Raw genomic sequence first — 14943 nt, 5'->3', positions numbered from 1 at the left:
GGAAACACACTATGCTCTCATGGATATACTGATGAGTTTTTTGTCAACTTGAGATGAACTAGGGTCATATAAGAGAAGGAAGCCTGACAGAGAAAATGACTTCATAAGGATGGATTGTAGGGCATTATCTTGATTAATGATTTATATGGGAAGAACCTGCCCTCTGTGGGTGGTACAACCCCTGGTAGTACCTGAGTGCTATGGGAAAGTGGCTACACAAGGTGTGGGGCACAAGCCAGTATGCAGTGTTCTTCTATGTTTCCGTTTCTACCTTAATGTATTTGCCTGCCCTGACTTTCTTCAGTGGTGGACTACAACAATATGCTGACTATCCTAACTTACTTTTGCTCATGGTGTATATCAGAGCAATAGAAAGAAAACTGAAACAGTCAGCTGAAAGATTCAGCATACTAGAGATATTTGTTCTCACCAATATTTAATGCAATTACAGTAAGATTTTAAGTATATGTTTTGTTGATGTATACAAATTGACTCTAAAATTTTTATAGGTCAATTGCTGTTTGTTATTTTACATATTTTACAAAAGAATAGTAATTAATCACTCAACCTTAATTTATACACCTGCACTATTATGACACATTTGTCAAAAGTTATGAAGCAGGATAGATAGGTAAGTAGATACAAAAATATATGCCAAAATTGATTGGTATAAAATACAATCAAAGGAGAAAGGGGAGCGTCTATAAATTGTGTTAGAATAACTGGGAAGTCATATGCAAAAATGAACCAAAACCTAAACCATACTCCTTATACAAGTATTATTTCAAAAGAGATTAGTCTTTATTTCCTTATTCACTTTAAATCTCGACCATAGACCCCCTCCTCTCTTCCCTGTCCCACCGCAATGTACCCCTCCACTTCTCCTCAGAGAAGAGAAAGACTCCCATGAGTACCAACCCTCCATGGCACATCAAACCACAGCAGGAGTTAACTCATCCTATCACACTGAGGCCAGATAAGGCAGTCCAGCTAGGCAAAGGGGATCAAGAGGCAGGCAACAGAATCAGAGACAGCTCATGATCTAATTGTTAGGGAATCTGTGTGAACACCAAGCTACACATGTGCTGGGGATCTAGGTCCAGTCCATGCATGCCCTTTGGTTGATGGGCCAGTCACTGTGAGCACCCTTGGGCCCAGATTAGTTGGCTCTATATGTCTTCTTGTGGTGTCATTGGCCCCTCCAATTGCCTCATTTCTTCCCCTGACTCTTCCACAAGTCTTCCCAAAGTCTGTCGGAAGGTTCGCTATGAGTCTCTGCATCTGTTTCTTTTTTTTAATTGAACAACTTTAATTTAAAAAACAAAGATAAATGTACAGATTTTAAGCATTTTGCATAAAAGTATATGAACACATTTTTGTCAGTATTTGTTTTTTTTTATAGGTTTGATAGTATGCATTAAGATCTTACTAGTTACAATGAACATAAAGTACATGTAAAACAGGATGTAACCTGGAATTAGTCAAAGTTTTCTTGGTGTGTAAAGATTAAGCATAATGGTTTTTCATTTTCATTTTTTTGTGAACTACATATAGTCTGTGAGTTGTTTCTGGGGTGTTCAGAGCTTTCTGGGGTTAGTATCCAATTATCAGTGACTGAATATTATGTCTGTTCTTTTGTGACTGGGTTATCTCACTCAGGATGATATTCTCTAGATGCATCTATTTTCTTAAGAATTTCATGAAGTCATTGTTTCTGATAGCTGAGTAGTACTACATTGTGTTAATATACCACAATTTTTGTATCCATTCATCTACAGAAGGACATCTGGGTTCTTTGCAGCTTCTGGCTATTATAAATAGAGCTGCTATGAACATTGTGGTGCATGTGTCTCTGTTGTATGTAGGAGCTTCTCTGGGGTAAATACCTAGAAGTGGAATAACTGGGTCTTCAGGTAGTACTATGTGCAATTTTTCTGAGGAATCACCAGACTGATTTCCAGAGTGGTTGTACCAGTTTACAACCCCACCAGCAGTGGAGAAGTGTTCCTCTTTCTTCATGTCTTAACCAACATCTGCTGTCATCTAAATTTTTGATCTCAGCCAATCTAACTGGTATGCGGTGGAATCTCAGGTTCGTTTTGATTTGCATTTTCCATATGGCTAATGATGTTGAGCACTTCCTTAGATGCTTCTCAGCCATTTGATATTCCTCAAATGAGAATTTTTGTTTAGCTCTATACCCCATTTTTTAATAGGGTTGTTCGGTTCTCTGGTGTCTAGCTTCTTGAGTTCTTTGTATACTTTGGATATTAGGCCTATATCTGATGTGGGGTTGGTAAAGATCTCTTCCCACTCTGTTGGTTGTCATTTTGTTTTCTTGACAGTGTCCTTAGCCCTTGCAATCTCATTAAGTCCCATTTGTCAATCTTAAACCAGGACCAGGCAAACCATCTAAATAATCCCATAACACCTAAAGAAATAGAAGCAGTCATCAAACGCCTTCCAACCAAAAAAAGCCCAGGTCCAGATGGGTTCAATGAAGAATTTTATCTGACATTTATTAACAATATAATACCAATACTCTACAAACTATTCCACAAAATAGAATAAGATGGAACACTACCTAACCCTTTTTCGAGGCTACAATAACCCTTGTTCCTAAACCACACAAAGACGCTCAAAGGAAAGAAACTTCAGACAAATCTCACTTATGATCATTGATGCAAAAATACTCAACAAAATCCTTGCAATCCAAATCCAAGAACACATCAAAACGATCATTCACCATGACGAAGTAGGCTTCATCCCTGGGATGCAGGGATGGTTTAATATACGGAAATCCATCAATGTAATCCACCATATAAACAAACTCAAAGAAAAAATCCACATGGTCATCTCACTAGATGCTGAGAAAGCATTTGACAAAATTCAATACCCCTTCATGTTAAAAGTCTTGGAAAGAACAGGAATCCAAGGCCAATACCTAAACCCAATAAAAGCAATATGCAGCAAACCAACAGCCAACATCAAACTTAATAGTAGAAAACTTGAAGAAATCACACTAAAATCAGGGAATCAACAAGGCTGCCCACTCTCCCCCTACCTCTTCAACATAGTACTGGAAGTCCTGGCCAGAGCAATTAGACAGCAAAAGGAGATCAAGGGGATACAAATTGGAAAGGAAGAGATAAAAACATCACTCTTTACAGATGACTTGATAGTGTACTTAATTGACACCATAAATTCCACAAGAGAACTCCCACAGCTGATAAACAAGTTCATCAAAGTGGCTGGATATAAAACTAATTCAAACAAATCAGTAGCCTTCCTATATTCAAAAAAAACATATGGAGAAAGAAATTATGGAAAATATACCCTTCACAATTGTCACAAAAACTATGAAATACTTTGGTGTGACTCTATCTAAGCAAGTGAAGGACCTGTATGAGAAGAACTTCAAACCGTTAAGAAGGAAATCGAGGAAGATCTCAGAAAATGGAAGTATCTCCCATGCTCATGGATTGGAAAGATCAACATTTTAAAAATGGTCATCCTACCAAAAGCAATCTACAGATTCAATGCAATCCCCATCAAAATTCCAACCCAGTTCTTCATTGAGTTGGAAAGATCAATGTGCAATTTCATCTGGAATAACAAAAGACCTAGAATAGTGAAATTCATCTCAACAACAAGAAAACATCTGTGGGAATCACTATCCCTGACCTCAAGCTATATTACAAAGCAATTATACTGAAAACTGCATGGTACTGGTACAGTAATAGGCACGTGGATCAATGGAATAGAATAGAAGATCCAGAAATGAGATCTCAAGTATATGGTCACCTGTTTTTTGACAAAGGAGCAGTAAACATTCAATGGAAAAAGGACAGCCTCTTCAACATGCAAAAGAATGAAATTAGATCCTTTCTTATCTCCTTGTACAAAGCTCAAGTGTAAGTGGATCAAAGATCTCCACATTAAACCAGATACACTGAAACTATTACTTGAGAAACTAGGGAAAACCTTAGAACACATAGGCACAGGAGAAAATTTTCTGAACAAAACACCGTGGTAGTACTACGTCCAATTTTCTGAGGAATCGCCAGACTGATTTCCAGAGTGGTTGTATCAGTTTACAACCCCACCAACAGTAGAGAAGTGTTCCTCTTTCTCCACATCCTCAGCAGCATCTGTTGTCATCTGAGTTTTGGATCTTGGCCAATCTGACTGGTGTGAGGTGGAGTCTAAGGGTTGTTTTGATTTGCATTTCCCTGATAGCTAAAGATGTTGAGCACTTCCTTAGATGTTTCTCAGCCATTCAATATTTCTCAATTGAGAACGTTTTGTTTAGCTCTGTACCCCATTTTTAATAGGGTTGTTTGATTCTCTGGTGTCTAGCTTTTTGAGTTCTTTGTATACCTTGGATATTAGGCCTCTATCTGATGTGGGGTTCGTAAAGATCTTTTCCCACTCTGTTGGCTGCCGTTTTGTTTTCTTGATAGTGTCTTTAGACTTCCAGAAAATCGGCAATCTCATTAAGTCCCATTGTTAATCTTTGACATTAGATCGTGAGCCATTGGTGTTCTGTTCAGGAAATTTTCTCCTGTGCCTATGAGTTCTAAGGTTTTCCCTAGTTTCTCATCTAATAGTTTCAGTGTATCTGGTTTAATGTGGAGATCTTTGATTCACTTACACTCCAATTTTGTACAAGGAGAAAAGAAAGGATCTATTTTCATTCTTCTGCATGCTAAGTGCCGGTTGGACAACCACCATTTGTTGAATAGGCTGTCCATTTTCCATTGAATGTTTAAAGTGCCTTTGTCAAAAATCAGGTGACCATAAAATTGAGGGCTCATTTCTGGATCTTCTATTCTATTCCAATGATCCACGTGCCTACCAGTACCATGCAGTTTTCAGTACAATTGCTTTGTAATATAGCTTGAGGTCACGAATAGTTATTCCCGCAGATGTTTTCTTGTTGTTGAGGATGGATTTCACTATTCTAGGTCTTTTGTTATTCCAGATGAAATTGCACATTGCTCTTTCCAATTCTACGAAGAACTAGGTTGGAATTTTGATGGGGATTGCATTGAATTTGTAGATTGCTTTTGGTAAGATGGCCATTTTTAAAATGTTGATCCTTCCAATCCATGAGCATGGGAGATCTTTCCATTTTCTGTGATCTTCCTCATTTTCCTTCTTTAGATGTTTGAAATTCTTGTCCTACAGGTCCTTCACTTGCTTAGTTAGTGTCACAACAAGTTATTTCCTACTTTTTTGACTATTGTGAAGGGTATCTTTTCCCTAATTTCTTTCTCCACATGTTTGTCCTTTGAGTAGAGGAAGGCTCCTGATTTGTTTGAGTTAATTTTATATCCAGCCACTTTGCTCAACTTGTTTATCCGATGTAGGATTTCTGTGGTGGAATTTGTGGGGTCGCTTAAGTACACTATCATGTCATCTACAAATAGTGATATTTTTCTTCTACCTTTCCAATTTGTATCTCTTTGATTTCCTTTTGCTGTCTAATTGCTCCATCCAGGACTTCCAGTAATATGTTTAATAGGTATCGGGGGAGTGGGCAGCCTTGTTGATTCCCTGATTTTAGTGGGATTGCTTTTCTCACCATTAAGTTTGATGTTGGCTGTTGGTTTGCTGTATATTGCTTTTATTATCTTTAGTGTGGACCTTGGATTCCAGTTATTTCCAAGACTTTTAACATGAAGGGGTGTTCGATTTTGTCAAATGCTTTCTCAGCATCTAGTGAGATAACCATGTAGTTCTTTACTTCGAGTTAGTTTATATGGTGGATTACATTGATGGATTTCTTTAAATTAAACCATCCCTGCATCCCAGGGATGAAGCCTACTTGGTCATGATGAATGATCATTTTGATGAGTTCTTGGATTCGGTTTGCAAGGATTTTGTTGAGTATTTTTGCATTAATGTTCATAAGTCAGATTGGTCTCAAGTTCTCCATCCTTGTAGAGTGTGTGGTTTAGGATCAAGGGTTATTGTAGCCTCAAAAAATGAGTTAGGTAGGGTTCCATCGGATTCTATTTTGTGGAATAGTTTGTAGAGTATTTGTATTATGTCATCAATAAATGTCTGATAAAATTCTGAACTGAACCCCTCTGGACCTGAGGTTTTTTTGGTTGGGAGGCTTTTGATGTTTGTTTCTATTTCTTTAGGTGTTATGGAATTATTTAGATGGTTTGCCTGGTACTGGTTTAACTTTGGTATCTTTTATATTTCTAGGAATTCATCCATTTTCTCCAGATTTTCCAACTTTGTTGAGCATAGGCTTTTATAGTTGGATCTGATGATTTCTTGAATTTCCTCAGTTTCAGTCATTATTTCTCCACTTTCATTTCTGATTTTGTTAATTTGGATACTCTCTCTTTGCCGTCTAGTTAGTCTGGCTAAGGGTTTATCAATCTTGTTAATTTTCTCAAAGAACCAGGTTGTGGTTTTGTTGTTTCTTTTAATGGTTCTTTTTGTTTCTATTTGGTCTATTTCTGCCCTAAGTTTATTTCTTGCTGTCTACTCCTCTTGGGTGTATCTGCTTCCTTTTGTTCTGGAGCTTTCAACTGTGCTGTCAGGTTTCTAGTATATGCTCTCTTCAGTTTCTTTTTGGAAGCACTCAGAGCTATGAGTTTTCTTCTCCGTACTGCTTTCATGGCATCCCATAGGTTTTGGTATGTCGTGTTTTCATTTTCATTGAATTCTAGAAAATCCTAAATTTCTTTCTTTATTTCTTCTTTGACCCTGCTATCTTTTAATCGAGCATTGTTTAGTTTTCATGTGTTTATGGGCTTTTGGTTTTCTTTGTTGTTATTAAAGACGAGCCTTACTTCATGTTGATCTGAAAGGATGCATGGGAATATTTCGATCTTCTTATATCGATTGAGGCTCGTTCTGTGTCCAATTATGTGGTCAATTTTCGAGAAGGTGCCATGATGTGCTGAGAAGAAGTTGTATTCTTTTGTTTTAGGATGATATGTTCTGTATATATCTATTAATTTCAGTTGGTTTATAACCTCTGCTAGTTTTACAGTATCCTTGTTCAGTTTTTGTTTCCATGACCTGTCCATTGGTGAGAGTGGGGTAATGAAGTCTCCCACTATTATTGTGTGGGGTGAAATGTATTTTTTGAGCTTTAGTAGGGTTTCTTTTATGAATGTGGGTGCTTTTTTATTTGGAGCATATATGTTAAGAATTGAGAGTTCCTCCTGGCAGATTTGTCCGGTAATGAGTAAAAAGTGTTCTTCCTTATCTTTTTTGATAACTTTTGGTTGGAAATTTACTTTATTCATTATTAGAATAGCGACTCCAGCTTGCTTCTTGGGGCTGTTTGCTTGGAAGTTTTTTTCCCACCCTTTTACTCTGATATAATGTCTGTCTTTGTCTCTGAGATGAGTTTCCTGTATGCAGCAAAAGGCTGGATTTTGTTTATGTATCCAGTCTGACAGCCTATGTCTCTTTATTGGGGAGTTGAGTCCATTTATGTTAATAGATATCAAGGAATAGTTGTTTCTGTTTCTTGCCATTATTGCTTTTGTGTGTTGAGTTGTGTCTGTGTCTTTTTCTTCTTTTAGTTTTCTTGTTTAGGAGTTTTCTTGTTTTTACTAGGCTGTATTTTCCCTCATTGTATTGGGTTTTCCACCTATAATTCGTTGTAATGCTGGGTTTGTGGTCAGATATTGTGTAAATTTAGATTTGTCTTGAAATATCCTCATCTCTCCATCTATGGTGATTGATAGTTTTTCTGGGTATAGCAGCTTGGGCTGGCACTTGTGCTCTTTTAGGGTGTGAATGATGTCGGTCCAGGCTCTTCTAGCTTTCATAGTCTCTGTTTAGAAATCGGGTGTGATTCTGATTGGTCTGCCTTTATATGTTACATGACCTTTTCCCCTTACTGCTTTTAGTATTCTTTCTTTGCTTTGGGCACTTGGTGTTTTGACTATTATGTGTCAGGAGGAATTTCTTTACTGGTCCAACCTATTTGGAGTTCTGTAGTTTTCTTTTATGCTGGCAATCATCTCATTTTTAAGGACAGGGAAGTTTTCTTCCTCGATTTTGTTGAAGATATTTACTGTACCTCTTAGTTGATAATCTTCGCCCTCTTCTATTTCTATTATCCTTAGGTTTGGTCTTCTCATTGTGTCCTGGATCTCCTGCACATTTTGGGTTAGGAGCTTTTTGGTTTTTTCATCTTCTCTGACTGTTTTGTCTATGTTTTCAATGTTGTCTTCGGCCCCCGAGATTCTCTCTTCCATCTCTTGTAGTCTGTTGGAATTGCTTGCATCTGTTACTCCTGATTTCTTTTTTAGGATTTCTACCTCTAGGATTTTCTTTCTTAGTGTTTTCTTTATTGTGTCCATATCCATTTTAAATTCCTTCTTCCATTCCTTCATCTTTTGGTTCTATTTTCTTCTAGTTCTTTGAGTTGTTTGAGTGTTTTTTTTTTTTTTTTTTTGTTTCTTCTTTAAAAGATTCTAATTCTTTATGCTTTTCCTTTCATTCTTGTTTAAGGATCTCTATCATCATCTTAAGGTATGATTTTTTTGTCTGAGTCTTCTTTTTCTGTAGTGTTTGGCATTCTGCTGTTTGTTATGATGGGAGAGTTGGGTTCTAGTGTTGCCAGGTTGTGTTGGTTTCCCTGGGGTACGTTCTTTCGCTTTCCTCTTTCCATCTTGTTGTCAGTGATTGGTTCTCTCCTTTCCCTTGTACCTGTTCTGTGTCCCTGGATCTCCGCTGTTCCTGGTGGCGATGTTCCAAGCGCCTGTTGTGAACCCCTAAAGTCGCCGGCTGGGTACAGAGGGCCCAATGCTGCCAGGTTTCTGGGTCCCCGGATTAAGCCGGGCAGGCACACACATTCCGTGTGCTCGGCTGAGATCTCTCTACCCCCTGGCTAATCGGAATCCGTTCTCACCCGGTTCTCACCAGTCCTGTGTGTCTGGGTCTCCGCTCTTCCTGCTCAAAGTATTTTATTTTTCATGCTTAAATTATTTTGTGAAGAAATTGTTCCTTCTTGTGGTAATTTTCTGCAAGGTTGTTTTAAATAAACAATTAATGTTTTTTTTTCTCTTTCAGGCAGTCTGTCCAAAGAAAGAACAGAATTGTTGTACCATTTTGTACTACTTTTTGCTGTATTTGATGAAGGTTAGTAAGTTTTAATCAATTAATCATTTGAATTCCTAAAAGACATCAGATATATAACAATTAGGTTGGAGAATATAGGCTGCTTATGTTCAGCAAAAAGTGATATTGATTATATGAAGACCACAATTAAATTACTGTTCAGGAGTGAAGTAAGTGGAGGACAGGAATGACTCTAAGACAAAAATGCAACCTATGCCAATATCCAAAATTTATAAAGAACGTAAGAATTTAGACACCAACAACCAAATAACCTAATTTGAAAATTGGGGCACAGAGCTAAACAGAGAATTCTCAACGGAGGAATCTCAAATGGCCTAGAAACACTTAAAGAAATGTTCAAAGTCCTTAGTCATTCAGGAAATGCTAATTAAAACAACTATGAGATTCCACCTTACACCAATCAGAACTGGAAGGACCAAAAACTCAAGAAATAGCACATGCTGGCAAAGATGTGGAACAAGGGGAACACTTCTTTATTGTTAGTGAGAGTGCAAACTTGTACAGCCACTTAACAAATCAATTTGATTGTTTCTCAGAAAAATGGGAATAGTTATACGTCAAGACCCAGCTCTATCACTCCTAGATATATACCCAAAAGATGCTTCAGCATCCTACAAAGTCTCTTGTTCATCTAGGTTCATAGCAGCTTCTTATTTGGGGGGGGTGATCCAAGGAGGTTTATTTAGGGTATCTGTGTGGGACATTTATATTGAGAGAACATCAAGTGAATACTCTGTCTTTTGAGCACAAATATACATCAGAATATTTTTTAGAAACAAAACAAGAAAAATATTCTGAATGTTTTAAAAAAGCGATTGCTATGACACAGAATAGCCACGAGGTGGCAGGAGAACTCCATTTCTTCCTCAGACTCATCGGTTTTATTTGTATTCCTCCACCTAATTTTCCCTGAATTTTTTTTTTTTTTTATTGTCGGTACTTGATTTTTTTTAAGGTTTGATAGTATGCATTAAATTTTTATTAGTTACAATGAGCATAAAGTACATGTAAAACAGGATGTAACCTGGAAATAGTCAAAGTTTTCTTGGTGTGTAAAGATTAAGGATAATGGTTTTTCATTTTTTCCCCCGCCTTTGTTTTTTCTTGAACTTCATATAGTCTATGAGTAGTTGTTTCTGGGGTGTTCAGAGCTTTTTGGGGTTAGTATCCAAATATCAGTGACTGCATATTATGTCTGTTCTTTTGTGACTGTGTTATCTCACTCAGGATGATATTCTCTATATGCATCCAGTTTCTTAAGAATTTCATTAAGTCATTGTTTCTGATAGCTGAGTAGTGCTCCATTGTGTAAATATACCACAAGTTTTGTATCCATTTATCTACTGAAGGACATCTGGGTTCTTTTCAGCTTCTGGCTATTATAAATAGGGCTGCTATTGTGGTACATGTGTCTTTGTTGTATGTTGTACCTTCTCTGGGATATATGCCCAGAAGTGGAATAACTGGGTCTTCAGGTAGTACAGTGTCCAACTTTCTTAGGAATTGCCAGACTGATTTTCAGAGTGGTTGAAGTGTTCCTCTTTCTCCACATCCTCACCAGCATCTGCTGTCATCTGCGTTTTTAATATAAGCCATTCTAGTTGGTGTGAGGTGGAAACTCAGGGTTGTTTTGATTTGCATTTCCCTGATGGCTAATGATGTCTAGCACTTCCTTAGATGCTTCTCAGCCATTCGATAGTCCTCAATTGAGAAATTTTTGTTTTGCTCTGTACCTCATTTTTCAATAGGGTTGTTTGATTCTCTTGTGTCTATCTTCTTGAGTTTTTTGTATACGTTGGATATTAGGCCTCTATCTGATGTGGGGTTGGTAAAAATCTTTTCCCAATCTGTTGGATGATGTCCCGCGCAACCGTCTCGCCAGCAAGAACGACGTGGCACACGAAATAGGATTCTTCTGCGGTATAGCTTTAATGCTCTCGAGAGGCAGAGCATAAGCTTGCAACATGTGAAGACAAAGACCCTGAACTATCTAGCCCATCCCCTTATAAAGGGACCAGTCCTCGCCTTGGACGTGGAGCCCCCTGATTGGTTGAAACTCATCAGGCCCTATGACGCCACGGGAGAGGCAGAGCTCAGGGAGTGGAAAGTTACCCAGCACGTGCGCACATAACTTGTTTACTGCTAACTCCAGCCGGATGTCAGCACCATCTTGTAATGGAGAATGTGCAGGCAGCACCCCACAGGCTGCTATTTTGTTTTCTTGACAATGTCCTTAGCCTTACAGAAACTTTGCAATCTCATTAAGTCCCATTTTTTGATATTTGACCTTAGAGCACAAGCCATTGGTGTTCTGTTCAGGAAATTTTTTCCTGTGCCTACGTGTTCTAAGGTTTTCCCTAATTTCTCTTCTAATAGTTTCAGTGTACCTGGCTTAATGTGGAGATCTTTGATCCACTTGCATTTGAGCTTTGTACAAGGAGATATGTAAGGGTCTATTTTCATTCTTATACATGCTGAATGCCAGTTGGACCAACACCATTTGTTGAAGAGGCTGGTTTTTTTTTTTTTTTCCCATTGAATGTTTACAGCTTCTTTGTCAAAAATCAAGTGACCATATATGTGAGGACTTATTTCTGGATCTTCTATTCTATTCCATTGTTCCACATGATTATCTCTGTACCAGTACCATGCAGTTTTTGGCACAATTGTCTTGTAATATAACTTGAGGTCAGGGATGGTGATTCCTGGAGATGTTTTCTTGTTGTTGAGGATGGATTTCGCTATTGTAGGTCTTAATTTTATATCCAGCCACTTTTCTGAACTTGTTTATTAGGTGTAGGAGTTCTCTGATGGAATTTTTGGGGTCACTTACATACACTATCATGTCATCTGCAAACAGTGATGTTTTTACTTCTTTCTTTCCAATTTGTATCCCTTTGATTTCGTTTTGCTGTCTCTAATTGCTCTGGCCAGGACTTCTAGTACTATGTTGAATAGGTAGGGGTAGAGAGAGCAACCTTGTCGAGTCCCTTTTTTTAGTGGGATTGCTTCAAGTTTCTCACCGTAGTAGTGTTTCTTTTATGAATATGGGTCCTCTTATATTTGGAGCATATATGTTAAGGATTGAGCGTTCCTCCTGACAAATTTTCCCTGTAATGAGTAAAAAGTGTCCTTCCTTATCTTTTTTGAGAACTTTTGGTTGAAAATCTACTTTATTCGATATTAGAATGGCCACTCCACCTTGCTTCTTGGGACCATTTACTTGGACGTTTTTTTTCCCAACTTTTACCCTTGGATAGTGTCTGTCTTTTCAACTGATATGAGTTTCCTGTATGTAGCAAAATGCTGAATTCTGTTTATGTATCCAGTCTGATAACCTATATCTTTTTATTGGGGAATTGAGTTCATTCACGTTAAAAGATATTAAGGAATAATGGTTGCTGTTTCCTGCTATTTTTGCTTTTTGTGGTAGAATTGTGCCTATGTGTCTTTCTTCTTTTGGTTTTCATGGTTAGATATTTTCTTCTTTTTACTAGGATGTAGTTTCCCTCCTTGTGTTGGGTTTTCTACCTATAATTCGTTGTAGTGCTGGGTTTGTGTTCAGATATTGTGTAAATTTAGTTTTGACTTGGAATATCTTGGTCTCTCTATGGTGATTGATAGTTTTGCTGGGTATAGCAGCTTGGGCTAACACTTGTGTTCTCTTAGGGTCTGCATGATGTCTGTCTGGGATCTTCTAGCTTTCATAGTCTCTGTTGAGAAATCGGGTGTGATTCTGATTGGTCTCCCTTTATATGTTACATGACCTTTTTCCCTTACTGCTTTTAGTATTCTTTCTTTGCTTCGGGCACTTGACCTTTTGACTATTATGTTCCAACCTATTTAGAGTTTGGTAGGCTTGTTTTATGCTCATGGTAATCTTATTCTTAAGGGTATGGAAGTTTTCTTCTACAATTTTGTTGAATATATTTACTGTGCCTCTTAGTTGATACTCTTCTCCCTCTTCTATTCCTATTATCCTTAGGTTTGGTCTTCTCTTTGTGTCCTCGATCTCCTGGACATTTTGGGTTAGGAGCTTTTTGGCTTTTGCATCTTCTCTGACTGTTTTGTCTATGTTTTCAATGTTGTCTTCGGCCCCCGAGATTCTCTTTTCCATCTCTTGTAGTCTTGAAAGACCCCCCGGAGGGTATCTTCTGTCTGAAGAGACCCGTCCCAAGGAACAGCGAGACCACTCACTTCGGATGCAAGTAGCAAGAGGTTTATTTACACAGGTACCTGGGGCAGCAAAGTCTCTGGGAGGACTTGGAGGACTTGCGCGCCAGACAAAGGGGCAGTCCCCTTTTTATGGGGCTTGAGGGGCAGAAGCAAGGTACAGAAGCAGAAGCATAGTTACAGGGAGGTGATTGGTTGATTTAAGTGAAGCCAGGGTGAACTGAGGACAAGCCTCAAGTTTTCGGAAAGAGCGGCCTTGGCCCCTCTTCTGGGACAGGGGTATTGTTTTTCGTCCTTGCCTTAACATGTGTGGCAAAATATTTTGTCTTCACTCTGGTCCAGGTGGTCAACCGCAGATATCTTGTTTTGACAGGGACTGGGCTGTCCTCTGGCTCACTTCTGTTTCAGTATTTTTCCATCCCTGCCTGTTCTGGCCCTAGCACAAAATGGCATTACTGCAGCTAAAACAGGAGGGGATCTTTCAGTCTGTTGGAGATGCTTGCATCTGTGACTCCTGATTTTCTGTTTTAGGTTTTCTAACTCCAGGGTTGTCTTTTTTAGTGTTTTTTTTTTTATTGTTTCCATTTCCTTTTTTAATTTCTTCTTCAATTCCTTCATCTCTTTGGTTCTGTTTTCCTCTAGTTCTTTGACTTCTTTGAGTGTTTTTCTTGTTTCCTCTTTAAATGCTTCTATTTTTTAATGCTTTTTCTCCCATTCTTTTTTAAGTATCTCCATCATCATCTTGAGGTATGATTTCAGGTCTGAGTCTTCTTTTCCTGGAGTGTTTGGCATTCCGCTGTTTGTTGTGATGGGAGAGCTGGGTTCTAGTGTTGCCAGGTTGTCTTGGTTTCCCTGGGGTAAGTTCTTTTGCTTTCCTCTTGCCACCTTGTGTATGTGATTATAAGTGGTCTTGCTGTCAGTGATTGGTTCCCATCTCTCCTGTGTGCACCTGGCCTGTGTCCCTGGATCTCTGCTGTTTTAGGTGGCAAATGGCTTGAGGGTTTGATCCTCATGCAAGGGCCCTCTGGGTTGAAACCTAGTCCTTACATCAGAGTTCCTGCTCCCCTGAACCAATCTAGGGGCCGTGCTCTTTATGGGCTAGGCCTAGCCCTCTCTGCACCCTAGCTACTCGCAGTGCAGTTTCACCAGGCCTGTGACACTGGATCTCAGCTGTTCCTGGTGGCAGATGGCCTATGCACCTGTTCTGCACTCATGGGCTCGTCGAGCAGCTTTATTTGTAACAGCTAAAAACTGAAAACAACCTAGATGTCCTTCAACCAAAGGATGCATAAAGAAAAATATAGTACATCTACATAATTCGATATTATTCTAATATTCAAACAAAAACATTATGAATTTATCTATTGATGGTGTTTTTTGTCTTACAGAAGTTTTCAGTTTCATGAGCTCCCATTTACCAATTGTTGATCTTAGTGCCTAAGCTATTTTTATTCAATTTACAAAGGAAGTTGTCTCCTGTAGTGGTAAACATAAAATGGTTTTGTTCTGTTCCTACTGGCCCCATGTGGTATCACTCTGTGGGAGCCATGCCAGGAACTGATAGAGCCAGAAGTCAGTCCAATGCCGAGCTGGAGCATAATCCACTATGTGGTTAGTTCCCAAGCCTGGTACACACACATCTCG

The 14943-nt window shown here is 38.6% G+C and overlaps 1 protein-coding gene across 3 annotated transcripts in view; it reads left to right on the top strand.

The window, feature by feature from the left end:
• The window catches only part of F8 (coagulation factor VIII), a gene marked incomplete at both ends in the record, with an annotated part of 191009 nt that overhangs the window by 28174 nt on the left and 147892 nt on the right, over nucleotides 1-14943 (top strand). For all 3 annotated transcript variants that reach the window (XM_080909833.1, XM_080909832.1, XM_080909831.1), the window contains one exon: nucleotides 9058-9126. In XM_080909833.1, the coding sequence (XP_080765959.1) occupies nucleotides 9058-9126 (69 nt within the window). The remainder of the gene's footprint in view (nucleotides 1-9057; nucleotides 9127-14943) is intronic.

This window comes from Micromys minutus, assembly GCF_963924665.1.
Source record: "Micromys minutus genome assembly, chromosome: X".
In the NCBI taxonomy this organism is placed as follows: domain Eukaryota; kingdom Metazoa; phylum Chordata; class Mammalia; order Rodentia; family Muridae; genus Micromys; species Micromys minutus.
This window is presented reverse-complemented; position numbering and strand designations above follow the sequence as displayed.